This window comes from Chelonia mydas, chromosome 2 (assembly GCF_015237465.2).
Source record: "Chelonia mydas isolate rCheMyd1 chromosome 2, rCheMyd1.pri.v2, whole genome shotgun sequence".
In the NCBI taxonomy this organism is placed as follows: Eukaryota; Metazoa; Chordata; order Testudines; family Cheloniidae; genus Chelonia; species Chelonia mydas.
In genome coordinates this window covers 217,705,782-217,721,745 of record NC_057850.1, presented here as the reverse complement: position 1 = coordinate 217,721,745, position 15,964 = coordinate 217,705,782, and the positions used below count along the sequence as shown (strand labels likewise).

General features: G+C 41.1%; 1 protein-coding gene across 18 annotated transcripts in view; it reads left to right on the top strand.

Moving 5' to 3' along the window:
• The first annotated feature begins 3,278 nt into the window (after window positions 1-3,278).
• AKAP9 (A-kinase anchoring protein 9) overlaps window positions 3,279-15,964 on the top strand; it is a 210,018-nt gene continuing 197,332 nt past the window's right edge. For 11 of the 18 annotated variants that reach the window (XM_043541212.1, XM_037890715.2, XM_037890717.2 and 8 more), the window contains exon 1: window positions 3,281-3,599. In XM_043541212.1, the coding sequence (XP_043397147.1) occupies window positions 3,552-3,599 (48 nt within the window). In that variant the 5' untranslated portion in view covers window positions 3,281-3,551. Of the gene's footprint in view, window positions 3,600-15,964 lie in introns of all 18 variants that reach the window. The other 7 variants (XM_037890720.2, XM_037890713.2, XM_037890712.2 and 4 more) reach the window with 3 other exon arrangements.

Sequence of the window (15,964 nt, the reverse complement as noted above, 5' to 3'; positions counted from 1 at the left end):
AGGAATCAATTTTGAAGCACTTAGAGGAGAGGAAAGTGATCAGGAACAGTCAGCATGGATTCACCAAGGGCAAGTCATGCCTGACTAATCTAATTGCCTTCTATGATGGCTCTGTGGATGAAGGGAAAGCAGTGGACGTGTTATTCCTTGACTTTAGGAAAGCTTTTGATACGCTCTCCCACAGTATTCTTGCCAGCAAGTTAAAGAAGCATGGGCTGGATGAATGGACAATAAGGTGGTTAGAAAGCTGGCTAGATCATCGGGCTCATCGGATAGTGATCAATGGCTCCATGTCTAGTTGGCAGCTGGTATCAAGCAGAGTGCCTCAAGGGTTGGTCCTGGGGCTGGTTTTGTTCAATATCTTCATGAATGATCTGGAGGATGGCGTGGATTGCACCCTCAGCAAGTTTGCAGATGACACTAAACTGGGAGGAGTGGTAGATATGCTGGAGGGTAGGACTAGGATACAGAAAGACCTAGACAAATTAGAGGATTGGGCCAAAAGAAATCTGAGGTTCAACAAGAACAAGTGCAGAGTTCTGCACTAAGGACGGAAGAATCCCATGCACTGCCTCAGACTAGGGACCGAGTGGCTAAGCAGCAGTTTTGCAGAAAAGGACCTAGGGATTACAGTGAACAAGAAGCTGGATATGAGTCAACAGTGTGTCCTTGTTGCCAAGAAGGCCAATGGCATTTTGGGCTGTATAAGTACGAGCATTGCCAGCAGATTGAAGGACATGATCATTCCCCTCTATTCAGCATTGGTGAGACCTCATCTGGAGTACTGTATCCAGTTTTGGGCCCCACACTACAAGAAGGATGTGGAAAAATTGGAAAGAGTGCAGCGGAGGACAACAAAAATGATTAGGGACTTGACTTATGAGGAGAGGCTGAGGGAACTGGGATTATTTAGTCTGTAGAAGAGAAGAATGAGGGGGGATTTGATAGCTGTTTTCAACTACCTGAAAGGGGGTTCAAAAGAGGATGGATCTAGGCTGTTCTCAGTGGTAGCAGATGACAGAACAAGGAGTAATGGTCTCAAGTTGCAGTGGGGGCGGTTTAGGTTGGATATTAGGAAAAACTTTTTCACTAGGAGGGTGGTGAAGCACTGGAATGGGTTACCTAGGGAGGTGGTGGAATCTCCTTCCTTAGAGGTTTTTAAGGCCAGGCTTGACAAAGCCCTGGCTGAAATGATTTAGTTGAGGATTGGTCCTGAATTGAGCAGGGGAGTGGACTAGATGACTTCCTGAGGTCCCTTCCTACCCTGATATTCTATGATTATTGCACAGGTATCTGGAGTGACTGTTTACAGCTTAGTTAAAACATGCAGACTTAAATATAACATTTAAAAAACAAACATTTCTTGGCAGATGAATCTTATTAAAAAGGGATCAGGAGAATTGAAAATGGAATGCCTTGACAGAGGTTTTAGATATTACCTTTTAATCAATGTGAGTTTCGTGTATGCTGTATTATTTAAATGGTTCCCTTAGTAGTCAGTACAAACTATTTAATTGATATTCACATCAGTGCACTCTGCATCCTTTCTTTGTACTCTTAAGCAACAGAATCTCATCAGATGCTACTGCATACAATGATGAATTTTCTGAAGTGGTAATTGATAGTCAAAGAGGCAGAGACAATATACAGCTGTTTCTTTAGAAGATATAGTTGTGCAAATCAGTTGCATTATTTGATGTTATTGGATGTTATTAGCGATCTGTTGAAGCTAAGAACATTCTTATAAGGAATATAGAAATCAGACATAGTCTGGGAATATGATTAAATTAAAAATCCTTTCTGTAAGACATTGTCTATGGAAATAGTTTGCCAAGTGTGTATGTCTATGAGAGAGAGATTTTGCCCATGTTTTTTTTTCCCCACAGAAAAATATGTATATTTTAGGAATAAAATTTATTTGGTACATGTGATTTTCAATTCTAAAATAAATTACAGAATGGTTTCTCCCTCAAAATTATTCCTTACAACACTGAAATATGATTCTTCACATGTTTGATAAAAAATTAAATTAAAATATAGAAAATAGTATTCTTCCTTATGAAGTAAAATATCAGCAATTTTCACATTAAAATATTTTTAAACATCCTGTTTGTTGATAAACCATTTATCCTACTGCCAAATTTGGGAACTGAACATTCTTTTAAAATGATATCTTTTATTTCAAATTCAAAAATGTAAATAAGCTTTAATGAAAACATGTGTACGAATACAAACTGATAGGGAATATATTTGTGTTCATATAGAACAGTGTGCATGTTAATCTGACCAGGCTTGCATTATGTTTAAGAAAATGTATATTTTAAGACACACAAATGCATACGTATTGTAAGAAATGTTCCTATTAATGAATATCTAACAACAAAAAGGAAAAGCATGCCATGTGCATATTCAGAGCCCCAGTGTAATACAAATGTATTATTAGCTATCACAGCATACCGCTTAATCTTGAATTACCAGGTACTGATGTGCCCCAAACGTTTCACTAATACATGTCAATTAAACATCATGATCCTTAACCAAACAAAAGCTATTAAAACTTCTGATGCATGAAATATACACGTTATGAAATACAGACATGGGGCCTAATCTTACAAAATACTGGGCATTACCCTCCTAGGGTACATAATGCACAAAGACCTCGCAGACTTGATTTTTATGATTTCCAGGACAAAAATGCATAGGACATGCATAGGACATTGCAATGTAATGTGCTCTGATCATTGCATCAACTTCAGGAATAGGCAAGGAAACATTCCTCTTTTTAAAGAAAACATTTAGAAAAACAATGTTGCACACATGGATATTGTAGCAGCATTCAGTTTGCAAGTGTTTAGTCTTAATAAAAATATTACTTATTACTTCAAATTTTTAAAATTACAATTTATAGACACAATCCAGTGTCATCCTATTGGGGGAAGGAGAGCGTGTCATAGGGTGAGTGATTAGGAAGGGCTAGGTGTCTGTTAGGGGAGTGGGGGTGGATCGCCCTTGGTGAATGTGAGGGGAGGGAGCAAGGACCTTGGGACTGGGGGGGATTTCCAATAAGGCCAGTCTGTGACTGGGGAGGGGGCAGGGATCTCGGAGGAAGTGGGTGGATTCCCCCCACAGATTGGGGGGAGAGGGGCAGGGATCTCGGGTGGGTGGATCTCCCTGCAGATTTGGGGGGGGGGGCAGATGTCTCGGGTGGGTGGATCCCCCCGCAGATGGGGGGAGGGGCAGGGAGCTCAAAGGGGGGGAGGCGGATGCCTCGGTGAGTGCCGGGGGGAGGGGAGCAGGGTCGTCACATCCTCTCCATTCCCCCCTGTGGTGGCTCCCGTTGCCTGGGGGTGGGCGGGGCTCTCGGCCAGGTGCGGAGCAGCGGGGCTCGGCGAGGCGGCGGCGGCGGCGCGGACGTCACTTTTCCCGGCCGCGCGTGTTTACGTGGAGCTGAAGATGGCGGCGCCGGTGGATCCGCCACGGAAGCTCCTGTCGCTGTAGCGGGGCCGGCGGCGGCGGTAACGGTAACGCTCTGCTCTCTGTGCGCAGGGGCCATGGAGGACGAGGAGAGGCAGAAGAAAGTGGAGGCCGGGAAAGCCAAGGTAGGCGGCGAGGCTGTGGCGGCGGGGGGAGCGCGCTGGGGAGAGCCGAGCCGAGGGGAATGGGGTGGGGGAAGCTGTGCGGGAGGCCGAGGCGGGGATGGGGGAAGAAGCTGTGGAGGGGAACGAAATGATAAATCCTCTGTTGAGTAGCCTGGGACGAGCCCACCCCAAGGTGTGGGAATAACTCTCTGCTTTTCACCGGTGTCCAGTGTGTGGTGTCCCGGGTAATGGGGCGTGCAGGCAGCGTGGGGGCCTCTGTCGGAGCTAGGGGAGCCTTCTTTATAGCAGTGGGCTCCAGAGCAGGTTTTCTCTGTCTCTCTCTGTATGATTGGCTTGTGACAGCTGTTGGTGGACGGCCATGACTTTCAAGTGCCACAGGTGCCAGTAGTTACACATTGAAAGTTAGTGGTATTTCTGTGAGTGAAACTCTTTGTGTGCTGGTGTCTTTTGTGAATGTGTATAGCTTTTAATGGTCTGGGTACAATACTTTAAAGTTACTTCACTTTAGCAAAAGGAGATTCGGGGGGTGAGGAAAATGCATTTTGCAACATACTGTTAACCTGATGCACAAGTTGCTGTTTTGCATTTTTAAAAAGCAATGTAAAAATTTATGGAGATAACTGATTTTCGTTTTGAAGGACATCTTGTCTTCAGTGAGCTAATAATACTATAAAGTAATCTTACAGTGCAATGTGTTCGATGCCTTTATTTCCCAAACTATTCCCATAATCAGCTGTTCATTGATAACTTAAATGTATTTAAACAAATTACCTTCAGAATGTATCTGTAAAATAGCACATTAGCTCAGCTATAATGACCTTATTTCTAGAGTAAGGGAAACTCACAAATGATCAGTGAAAGAAGACTCAAGGGTTACCCAACCATTATAACAACACACGGTAAAGCAAAATTTAGGTTTAGCAAACCAAGGCAATTGGTCTCAATTTGTCCATCTAATTGGTCAGTTTACCACCAAATACTAGAGTTAATAGAACATAAATTGTCAGTTCACATTGGAAAAGATAACTTAGCAAAATCGCATTGAGTATGCAGTTGGAGAACAAAGTAAATCTGTAACTACATAATGTCCATCTCTATCTTGCTTGCAGAGTCTCTTCACTGAAATTGGGGTTGGAAGTGCAATTGTGCAAAGTTGAATAGGCTAAGATAGGTTATCCAGAAAAGTGTTCAGTGCCTCTGTTTGGTTGTTGTGACTTGTATCTGTTGTTTCTATTGGAGTAGCAACCAAAAGCTCCAGGCAGGAACAGTGCTCTATTATGCAAGGTACTGCTCTGAAGAATTTACAGTCTAAAAACAAATTAATGAAGGGATAGGGCAAGAGCTCAGGATGGTGACAAGTTGAGTGTGATGGTGACAAGTAACTGTGTGTGTGTGTGGGGGGGGAGTTAGAATGGGTAGATGAGAGTGAGAAGCATAATGGGCAGGAGAGAGGCTGGGCAGCTGAGAAATTGAAGAGGTAAGAAATGGTGAGATTCTGGGGATCTTTACCCAATTGCGATACACCTAGGAGGGGGAAAAAAAAAAAATCTAGAATCCAAGCATCAAATTGAATGGATGATGTTGTCAGGAGGCTCTGAAGCCCCTTAGGTCTCCAAGTCCATTAGGATTCTATCCAGTTTTAATCCTGAAGATTTTTATCAAGTAGGAGAAATCCTGTACAACTAGGTATTTCCCATAGGTTTCCTTGCTATATGCTATCTTAGCAATGTAATAGCATATTTTGCCAAATCTTAACGTTGTGAAAATGGTTAACCTAAACGTGTAACTGGAAAAGTAACAGTGAGTAGTACTAAACTATCAGAAAATGCCGTATCTTGGAATAAATGCTCCCCAATACAGAGTGCATGTAAATGTTATAGCCACCTTTCCATTGCTGAGGAGGTATCAAAACAGTTCTATGGCTTTGTGCTAGTTCTGCAGTGGGTATGGTACGCCAGCATTACTTGATAAACAAACAGATGTTTTGGTATGGCATGGCATTGTACACTATAAATCGATGTATTAAACTGCTCTTTTTGAAACATGGGAAAATTTTTCTCAATTTAAAAATGAATAAAATTAGTAATTCTACTTAAACTTCTCAAGTAGTCATTTTGAACAACAGTGAACAAAGAACAAGCACTGGTAAGTTGTACTAAAAACTGCTAAACATGAAGTATATTGGGGGCGGGGAACAACTAAGGACACTGTCAAATGTGTACCTTTTTGTAGCTTCAATTTTTTTATTTAAAAATTGATGCTGTGCACACAATAGAAAAGAACTGGCTCTTGTAATAATTCAGTGAACATTTATTCTATATTATTGATGCTGAACACTTTTTAAAATACATTTTCAGAGGTGTCAAAATACCTTTCCACTTTAACCACTTCGCTCTTTTAAATAGTCTTTATCTTATTCCCTCTAAAAAGTGCCATATACGCTTATGGCAATATCTAAACATTTAAAATCAATACAAGTCTTTATTTTTTTTAACATGTTCATACTTGTGTTTATATATAGCAATTGCAATTGAAATGTTTCTGCTGGTTTGAAAGATTTCTTATACATTTTTGGGAGACCAGTAGTAGAATCAGTTAGATTATGAATCAGTAGAAACTTCTAAGTATAGCCACTGTACCTATTTATATAATTCTTTTAAAAGTGCCATCAACCAGCAGACAATCTGCTGTATCTGACAAGCTTCCCCCTCCCCTCCCTTTTCTCCTCAGAAGAATCACCAGAAGTTCTGATACGTAGCCTGGTGTATACCATGAATTTAGAAGCAAGCATGTTATGTACTTCAAATGCGAGACTTTACAGGCTCCTGTTCTTGGTTGGTTCCCCTTAGACACTTGCACACATCTAGTAAATAAAGGCAGATTCTTTATTAGGGCTGGCAGAGAAGAAGGGGTACAAAGACTCCAGTAAAACCTAAGTGATTTATCTACTGAAGAAAGGTACAGAAAATTTCCAGGCTATTCTCCTAAGGGGCAATCATATAGGAAGTTACAAGGTTAGTATCTGAGTCCTTATGTCTAGTTCCAAAGATTCTTCAAAGGTGCCTTCTTTGGGAGGGAGAGCTTCTTAGCCTTTGGTTGCATAGGCTGCTGTTGGCTCTAACATTGATGCCTGTGGCATCTCCTAGTGCAGTGGTTCTCAAAATCATTTGATCACGTCCCCTTCTTTGTGTCTATAGTAGTTTATGCTCCCAGCTTCCCAGCTAGCAGCTGACGCTCTCCTGTCACCCATTTCTGAAGGCAGAGCGGATGCTGCTGGCTGGGTGCCAAGCTCTAAAGGCAGCGACACTGCTGGCAGGAGCACAGAAGTACGGGTGGCATGGTATGGTATTGCCACCCTTATTTCTCTGCTGCTGCTGGTGGCAGTGCTGCCTTCAGAGCTTGGTGGCTGGAGAGCAGTAGCCGCTGGCCAGGCACCCAGCTCTGAATGTGCATGGTGTAACCCCCACCCCCCTTAAGGCTTCTCACACCCCCAGAATACATTCTGCACCCCTCTGGAGGGTGCACCCCGTTTAAGAACCTCCATTCTAGTATTTGCATTAGAGAAGCCTCTCATGTTGCCTCCTTGCTGAATTTGCGAGCTGTAGCTTCTGCTTCTCTAGGCAACAGACTACAAGGCCTTCTGGCATCCCTAGGTGGTTCTTCTCCAATCATATTCTCTGCACTTTTGCATCTGGCCCAGATCCCAGGATCACAGGACAAACTGCTCTTTCCCCTGTGCCAGTTACAATATTTACTTCTCAGTGGCGGCCTGCGCCTGCTATCTCTTTGAGTTCTCCCTTTTTCAGATGTGCTCTTTCCCCAGCTCTAGATGAGATTCTGTTCCAGGGTTCCCTCTCCAGGTTCTATCTTTGGCCAGCTCTAAAGCAGCTGCATATTTAGCCAGCTGCTCTCATACACTCCCTTCCTCTCCCCACCCCTTTATTCTTTATCCGCATGTCTCAAGGATTCCACTCCTTTGTCTTGATCCAGAGTGATCACACAATATAATCTATTTAGCTAGATGTCTGTTAGTCCTTGCCACTACTATGTTTCCAATCCTTTCTATCAAGGTGATGGAGTGCTAGTAATTAACTGGGTTGGGAGAAGTGTTTCAGACAGTTTTAGTTGCAACTCTCCAGGGTTTTGTTTTAAAATACATGTCAAGGGCATCCAGAGTTTTGGATGGGTGCCTTTTGTGTAGTTTTTAACATCTAATTCAAAATAAATTCACCCTTTTATGGTGTGAATTCATAATCATCAAGACTTTAATATTATTGTCAGAGTAACACTAATATTTTATTTCTGATAGGAAAATTCCAGTGCAATTATTTAAAAAAATCAACAACCCTGAATATTTTTCAAAGAAATGTAATCTTTGCAATCACTCAACATCTGAACTGGTGGTTTACAATGTCAGGAAACTTCTCAATGGAATTATCTTTCTACCTGCAGGGGTAAGAACATGGAACATGAGGGTGGTAATGATTGAAGAGGGAACCAAAGACAGATGTAAAGGGAAGCTCAGCAGCCCCCTTCTGATGTGGGATGGACTGTGCTTTTTTTTTTTTTTTTTTTCTTGTGGAGTTCCCCTTGGTTCTCTTCTGTGACTATTATTTAGATCTGTCCTCTCCTTGACTTCACTCCAGGAGGGGTTAGTATAACTTATACCTTCTAGTCCTCTCTGGATGAAAGCTAAAACAGTAGTCCTCCTGTAAGTGTTTACTTAAAGACTTGGTATCTTACACCCCTTAAAACATCACCTCTGAATTTTACACGCTGTTATCTATTTACACTTTTGTAAATAAAGTGCTGATGTGTGTGTAAGAGGATTTTTAGTTGCTTTTCTTGGTACTTATGGCTCTCTTCAGACCTGAAGAGTGCAAAGTGAATGTAATTCTATAGCAACCTTCCTGCTATATATTTGCTCATCAGCCTTTACCATTGTAGGTGAATGAAACTGTTTAAATGCTCTAAAGATACCACAACTTTAATTGAAAAATGTATAAAGTTTCACAGATACTTCTGTCAGTACAAAGTTTTGTAAAACTGTTTATCTTACATGAATGAAACTTTGGACATAAACTACCTCCCAGTGTGCTTCTTGATCATGCTCTTGTCTTCTGTTATATTCAGGAGGCAGGATGAAGGGCAGTGGTGGCATGCTGTCTAGCTTGTTAAATCATATTAATACTGAATTTTGCTTAGAAAATCTTTATTCCAGCTTTGGCATTGTTAATTCTGGATTCTCAGGGCTTTTAGGTACTGTCTATATCTTCTTTTTATATAAAGAATGCCCTCTAGCATTATTTATTGTCATGGTTGTCAGTGTCTTCCGTATGTTCACAGTGCGTACTTGGTCCCTTGCTTGAAAGCATGTTGTCCATGGAGAGATACTCCCTAAACCACCTGAAGGTATTGTGGAAAGAAGCTGTTTGGCTTATTTAGTACATGTTTAAACACAGAACAAGGAACTTGCATGTCTTTGATTTATACTCGGTAATAATCAGAACACATGTAATGGCAAAGGTTACAATGTTAGGTCCATTGTTTTGGAGAGCTAATGCTACTTAAAATGGCTAAGTAGTCTATAGGTCTATCTGATGATACCTTCAGAAAATATCTTCAACAGTTTGGTTTGTGAGTATTTGTTTGTGCCTATTTCTAGTGGCTGAGCATGAAGGTGAATGTATCCAGACAAATACACTGTTGCCTGGTAGCCTGAGACTATGTAGTTGTTTTCCCTACAAATTACTGATACACAAGATAAATTTTACTTCTGTCATCTGATCTTCTTGTGTTGAGAAATTATGATGTCTTGGAATGAAGTTACAGGTTGTTCCAGTTTCCTGTTTAAAAAAAAATCAAAAAAAAAATCATTGACTTGACAGAAGCATGGAAGGATTTCATTCCACAATTCACCAGGTCAGTGTTTAAATATAACAGAGAATTTAGTTTGAAATAGATTGTTTAGAGGTAAACTTTCTTAGATAATGAACAGTCCTTTTAAATATTGTTTTCTCTTTAGGATAACTGCTGAAACTTCTTGCAATTTATTAAGGATGTGGTGAGTTGCATCCTCTCTTTCTTTTTTTAAAACTAAATTTTGTGTCATTTAAAAGCTGACCTTACTGACGTGTCTTGTTTTGCTTTCAGGTGCAGATTGCTCATGTTGTTTCCAACTGCTTTCAGTAACTTGAACAAAAACGTTTATGAAGCAGAATTATACAAACTTTTTTTTGCCAGTGTGCATCTTGAGTCATTTTTTTAACACAGGAAATTTTATGTAACAAAAGGCATTGCTTGTGGTAAGCATTATGTTACTGCTCTCACACTTCATGCTTTTAAAAAAAAAAAAAAAAAAAAAAGGCATGGAGATAAGGAGGTGCTCAGGCCCTCCTAGCTAGAGTGAGAAGTTTACTGTGGGTTACTGCTATATCTGGCATGGGTGGAGGGGTATGCGGGAAACTGGAGGGGAGACTCCTGATAATGCACTTGAGTAAGGTGGAGAAGGGAGTGGATGAGCATAGGTTCAACAGGACTGAGAAAAGCAAACTGCTCAGTAGATTAGGTGTCTGGGGCCCAGAGGGGAAGCTGTGGAGGAAGAGAATGGGGCTGGAGACAGTTCTCTTGAAGGGACTGGTTCCTGCTTTCTTTCTTTTCAACCTCCAGGTGGCTCCTGGGCTCCCTTTTCTTGTGATGCGGAATTGTTTCCTTTCCCTGCTCCATCAGTGAGGGACTGTAGCGACATCTATATTTAAGGTAGCATAGATTTCCATGGCAGATATATTTTTATATTTTATAAAGTATATATATTTTATATATACTCGTACAGGTAGAAATATTTTGAACTTTCAAATTAGTGTGAATAAATTCTATACAAAAAGTCTCCTTTAATAAAGGAAGAATTGTACAGTGTTTTCAATAAAATGCATCGAGTACTTTAGGGAAAGTAGTGCTTGACCTTTGACAGTTTGAGGATAGGTCACATGAGAAATGTAAAAAACCTATTTTGTATGCAACATTGTCTGTCAAAAATTTACTCAAAAATACCTATACAGAGATCTGTTTCTGCAGAATGGTACCTGAGATACCACAGTAATCAATATTTGGAGAAATTTGGAATTAGAGAAATAATGTAAACTTGTAAGGAAAATAAGAGGACAGTGGAAAAGAGGAAATCAGAAAAAGGCTGTTGAAGTGGTTCCCACATTAGTTATCAGCAGAGGTGAAAGTAAGCTGCTATGCCCTGGTACAGTGTACCGGTAAGAGCCGGTGCGCTGTACTGGGACCGGCTTTCTCAGAGGACAATTTAAAGCCCTGGGGTAGCAGCGGCGCAGATTTAAAGGACCACGGAGCTCCAGCTGCCGCTACCCCCCCGGGCCTTTTAAATCCCCGCTGGGGCCCTTTAAATCCCCACCTGAGCCCTGCTGCCGAAGCCCTAGGGTAGCGGTGGCAGGGCTCCGGACGGGATTTAAAGGGCCGGGGCGGTAGCGGGTGCTGGAGCTCCCGGGGACCTTTAAATCCCCGACGGAGCCCGGCCGCCGCTACCCCAGGGCTCGGGCAGCAGGGCTCAGGCAGGGATTTAAAGGGCTCGGGACTCCGGCAGCTGCTACCACAGCGGAGCCTCAGGCCCTTTAAAGCGCTGCCAGATCCCCAGGGTAGCGATGGCAGCCGGGAGCCCCCAGGGCTTCTCAGTGATTTAAAGGGCCCAGGGCTCTGCTGCGGTAGCGGCAGCTGGAGCCCTGGGCCTTTAAATTGCCCCTGAGTCCCGGGGTTCCCAGCTGCCTCTGCAGCTGGTAGCTCGGTGGTGATTTAAAGGGCCCCAGGCTCCCAGCTGCTAGTACCGCAGCTGGAGCCCTGGCCCTTTAAATCAAGATTTAAAGGGCCTGGGGATTTGAGGCCATCCCTCTTCCAGTTGAGGCCACACCCCCTGCTCAGGACTCTGGCGTACCGGTAAGTCCTCTAACTTACTTTCACCCCTGGTTATCAGTATCCTTTCAACTCCAAATTGTGTTACTAATATATAATTATTAGTTGCTCACTTCATTAGTTGAAGGCTTCTATCCTAAATTCCTTTCCCATCTCCCTTTACTGCTTGATCATCTGCTATAGTCTGATCCTTAATGGACATCCAGAGGTCACAGTGTACTTTCACTGATCCATCTTAATATTCATCAAGGAATTCTCATAACTGGGATTGGCGAATGCGTCACTTTTGTTGTTGCAGAGAGATGCTGAGACAGGAACAACTTTAAAATAAACACTATCATTTGACCACATTTTATTGTTTACTACATACAAAGCCAAAGCGCATAAAAGAGCAGCAGCTCTCAACTGTTCTTTGGGGCATTTGCTAGTGGTTTTTCAGAGAGCTGCCCTGTCTCATGGTGTTGATTTCTAGCCTCTCGAAGAGGTTGGTAATGTGTATGTTGTAAAGATGTTGGCCATGTGTAGAAGTATGTAGAAACCAAGACTGATTGCCTCCGTTAGGAACTACTGATAGAAGCAAGGGAGAAAGAAAACAAGAGGGTATCCTCAACGACTACAGCCAACAGCAAGACTGGAGCTGCCAGCGGACTGAAGTTGTCATTTGAATAGGGAGCATGGAACGAGATAGCAAGCTCAAGAGAGCAGGGGGAGAGAAGAACCAGACTATCTGTCTACTGGGAAAGGGGAGGACCTGCCACCAGGGAAGCATGTGGAGGGACAGAGGGGAAGGGACAGGTGCATAAGAAGTAAGAACAGAATAGATGTAAGGAGAGAATAAACTGAGAGCAAGGAGTGATGTCACAAGTAGCAAATTATATGAATAAAACTTCCGTAAATAACAGAGTAATGAGTCATGGTGATTTGATCTTTTGAAGGGAGGAGAGTTAATACTCAACATAATTTCACTAATCTGCAGTTTTGTGTATACAGCACTTCAAAATGCATCATTTACAGTATTGCTAGCTCATGATTTTATCATGACTTATGTGATATTTGGTGTGTTTTCCTTAAAGCCCCAACTGCTAGTGTCAATTACATGAGAATCTCAGCTTTCATTTTTAAGAAAGAGTACATTTCTAGTCTTCATGGTTGCAAAGAAAGTCTTGAAAACATGAAGCAACTTCCCTAAAGGCTCAGAAACCAGAGCCAAAACATTCCCCAAAGATTTGTTGTTTTTAAAAATCTCATGATTTTGCAGTTTCTGCCTCATGATTTTTGAATGCTTGGCATTGGCAATACTGAGCATGTTTGAGATTTTAAAATATTTTCAGATCTAGTTTGGATTATGAGGGAAATGATCAGACTGAGAATTACAGAAGACCCTGCTACTCATTAAACCAAACTAGTATTTTGTTTTTAATTTCTTTTGCTAGGTTAGAAACTAGCAAGAAAGACAAAAGCTCTTCACTCATCCCTGGTTTAGTTTTTCCATGAGCTGATTATCCTGCATCATGTGTTCCTCCCTAATGGTGCCTCCTGAGTCTGACTATATAGCAACAAAGGAAAAACACATGATCATTCTCCAAAGACAATTTGTTTGTTACTCTCAAAAGTGAAGATAGACATAGTCTTTTAGATTATGTGGAATTTCTCTGGAAGAGATGTACTGCTTAGATAACAGATTTCAAAAGATTCTTTCTGAGGTCAGCTTCAGTAGGATGTATTATGTAGCTAGGGTTTTAAGAATGTTTTATATTGTGTACAGAGATCATTCATCTACTAAGACTGTGTGAGAAACTATTTTTTTCTAGATTTTCTTCAATAACTGCAATATATTCCAGGATCTAAATTTCCTAAATTGGGAAAAAAAGACCTACTACACTGGAATTTCCTCAGCAACTTCCATCAACCCACTCTAAGTCAGAGATTCACCAGGACAGCTGAACTCATCTGACTCCTGCACTTAGTAAAGTATCCCTTTTGACTGCTAAATTTAGTACTTCAAGCCCTGATACATCATCTCCTTGGAACTTCAGTTATAATTTTAACATTTTACCCATACAAGGTATTGGTCATCACACATCAGCAAAGAGATATGGGTGATATTGGTGTAAGAGAAATCCTGTCTCATTCATATTGAATTTGTGCTAAACATTTTTCACATTATTCTCAAATTCATTTTGATTTCTTTCCACGTTCAAAACAAAAATACGGAATATCTTATCTAGGGCTTAAACCTACAGACGAGCTATGCCATATATCAGTTTTCCCACATGCAAAACTTTTCCTTTTGGAAAGACCTTTAACATTTTTTTACCTTTCATGATACGTGAGTACTATTCGTGCACAATGTTATTTCAGTTATGACATATAGCCTATTGTTTGTAGCTGTGTTGGTCGCAGGGTATTAGAGAGACCAGGGGGCTGAAATAATATCTTTTATTGGGCCAACTGCATTTGGTGGAAGAGAACCTGTCAAACGACAGAAATCTTTAGCAGACCTGAAGAAGAGCTCTGTAACTCAAAAGCGTCCCTTTTTCACCAATCGCAGTTGGTCCAAGTAAAGATATGACTTCATCCACCTTGACTTTGTAATAGTCAAAATACTTTTCTTTTACTTCTTTTAAAAAAAACACTAAGGAGAGTTGCTACATTGTGCTGCCCTTCATGTCTCTTTAAAATATAAAATAATGGACCAGACTGTTTTGAAATATTCTGTTCTAGGTCAGATTCAGATGCTGTCGCAGCTCAGGCCAAGTGCCTCCTTGTGGTTACTCACTAGCTTGCTGTGAGAAAATCTAGCCACTAATTTGCATGTGTTTTTAAACCTCTGCGTATGAACAAAGTCCATTCATGGTCCTGATCATGGGTTCCCTATGCACCCACTCCCCCATAGACCCTCTGTCTAGCTCCTATCCTGAGAGTTTAGACCATGTCATTTGTCACCTGCCCACACTCTGGCAGCAGTGCTGACTCCTCTGACTCTGTAGCTTAAACATACCTTTCTGCAGAATACCACTAATGGCATGAGCCTTCTGAGTAACAGTTTAACTCCCTCAGAAGCCATGTAGTGGGTATAAATACTTAACTGACACACACAGATTGTGAAGGATTCAAATATGTCATTGCTCTTTACATAATCACATAAGATAGTGCAGATGACATCATAAACATCCTGGACACAATGCTCCTCACTCTAGCTCACCCTTCCCTTGGAGGTCCTTAGGGACCATCTGTGTTCAGGTAGACAGAGGGAACCATTATGCGGTTGTGGCAGCTTCCCTTAGCTTGAGCTAGTAAAAAGGACTGAAGACACCAAATAGATCAGGTTCTGCCCTTTTTATAACTGTCCAGTCCTGTTGGGTGACTTCTGGATCAGCCTCAACAGGTGATTACAGACCCCTGCCTGATGATTTCCTTAGCAGGCAACCCATCTTGATAAACCAGTTTTCCTAGGCTATTGCCTAGAAGACTATCCCAAGTTAACAACCCTCATTTGTCAGCTCAGCATCTCTATGCCTTGAAATTTCAGTCTAGCATGGAGGCACTTGGACCACAGAGAAACCACTTTTGAAATGCAGTTTGCAGATACAGAGAGTTCATAATCTCCCACAGAATTTGTAAATTATAGACAAATTCCCCAAATTCTTGCACATTTCATCGTGTGACAATGACACATCATTACTACTACTGATGTCATGAAATCTAAAAAATAAAAAAGCATAAAATAAATTTTAAAATATCAAAGTTCTTTGAAATTTTCTGATTTGTTTTTCAGACTTTCCGTTTCATAGGAAATTTCATGATGTGTTTTATTCCAATTTGAAACAAAAGTAAATGTTAAAATTTGTTCCAAAGTGAGAATTGAGTTTCAGCCAGCTCTAGATCTAAGTTAGACACTGACAAATTGAGGCTATTCAGTAACTTTATGAAAGATGTGTGTCTAAATCCCTCCATCTGTTTGACTCTCTCAGCCATAGTCTTTGTGAAAGGATTGTCCGGGCAGAAATTAACAAATCACTTTTACTGACTATCACAGACTGATTATGTGGTAACGACTCTTTCACTGCTTACCTGGACTGGAGTCAGCTAGTGACTTAGAGCTGAAAAGCTCTATATCCAGTTGTCAATCACTTAAAATATCTAGATCGATAATAATGTGTTTTATGTCACTCATTGAGTTGGGGAGACTGGCAATCCTGTATTGGTTATTAGCAATGTCCATGTTTAGATATACTGTGTATAACTCTTCTCTAGTTTGTTGATTCTGTGATGGATGACTTTCTATTGCAGATTTCTCAGTTCATCTGCAAAATGTCAAAAATGAACAGTTATCCAGGACTTATTTGTATGTCTGACATTTAATTTTCAAGTTACAGTATTTTCTGTGGCGCTCAACATATTTTTAGTCTGCCCAACTTTTGCTCTAGTAAATG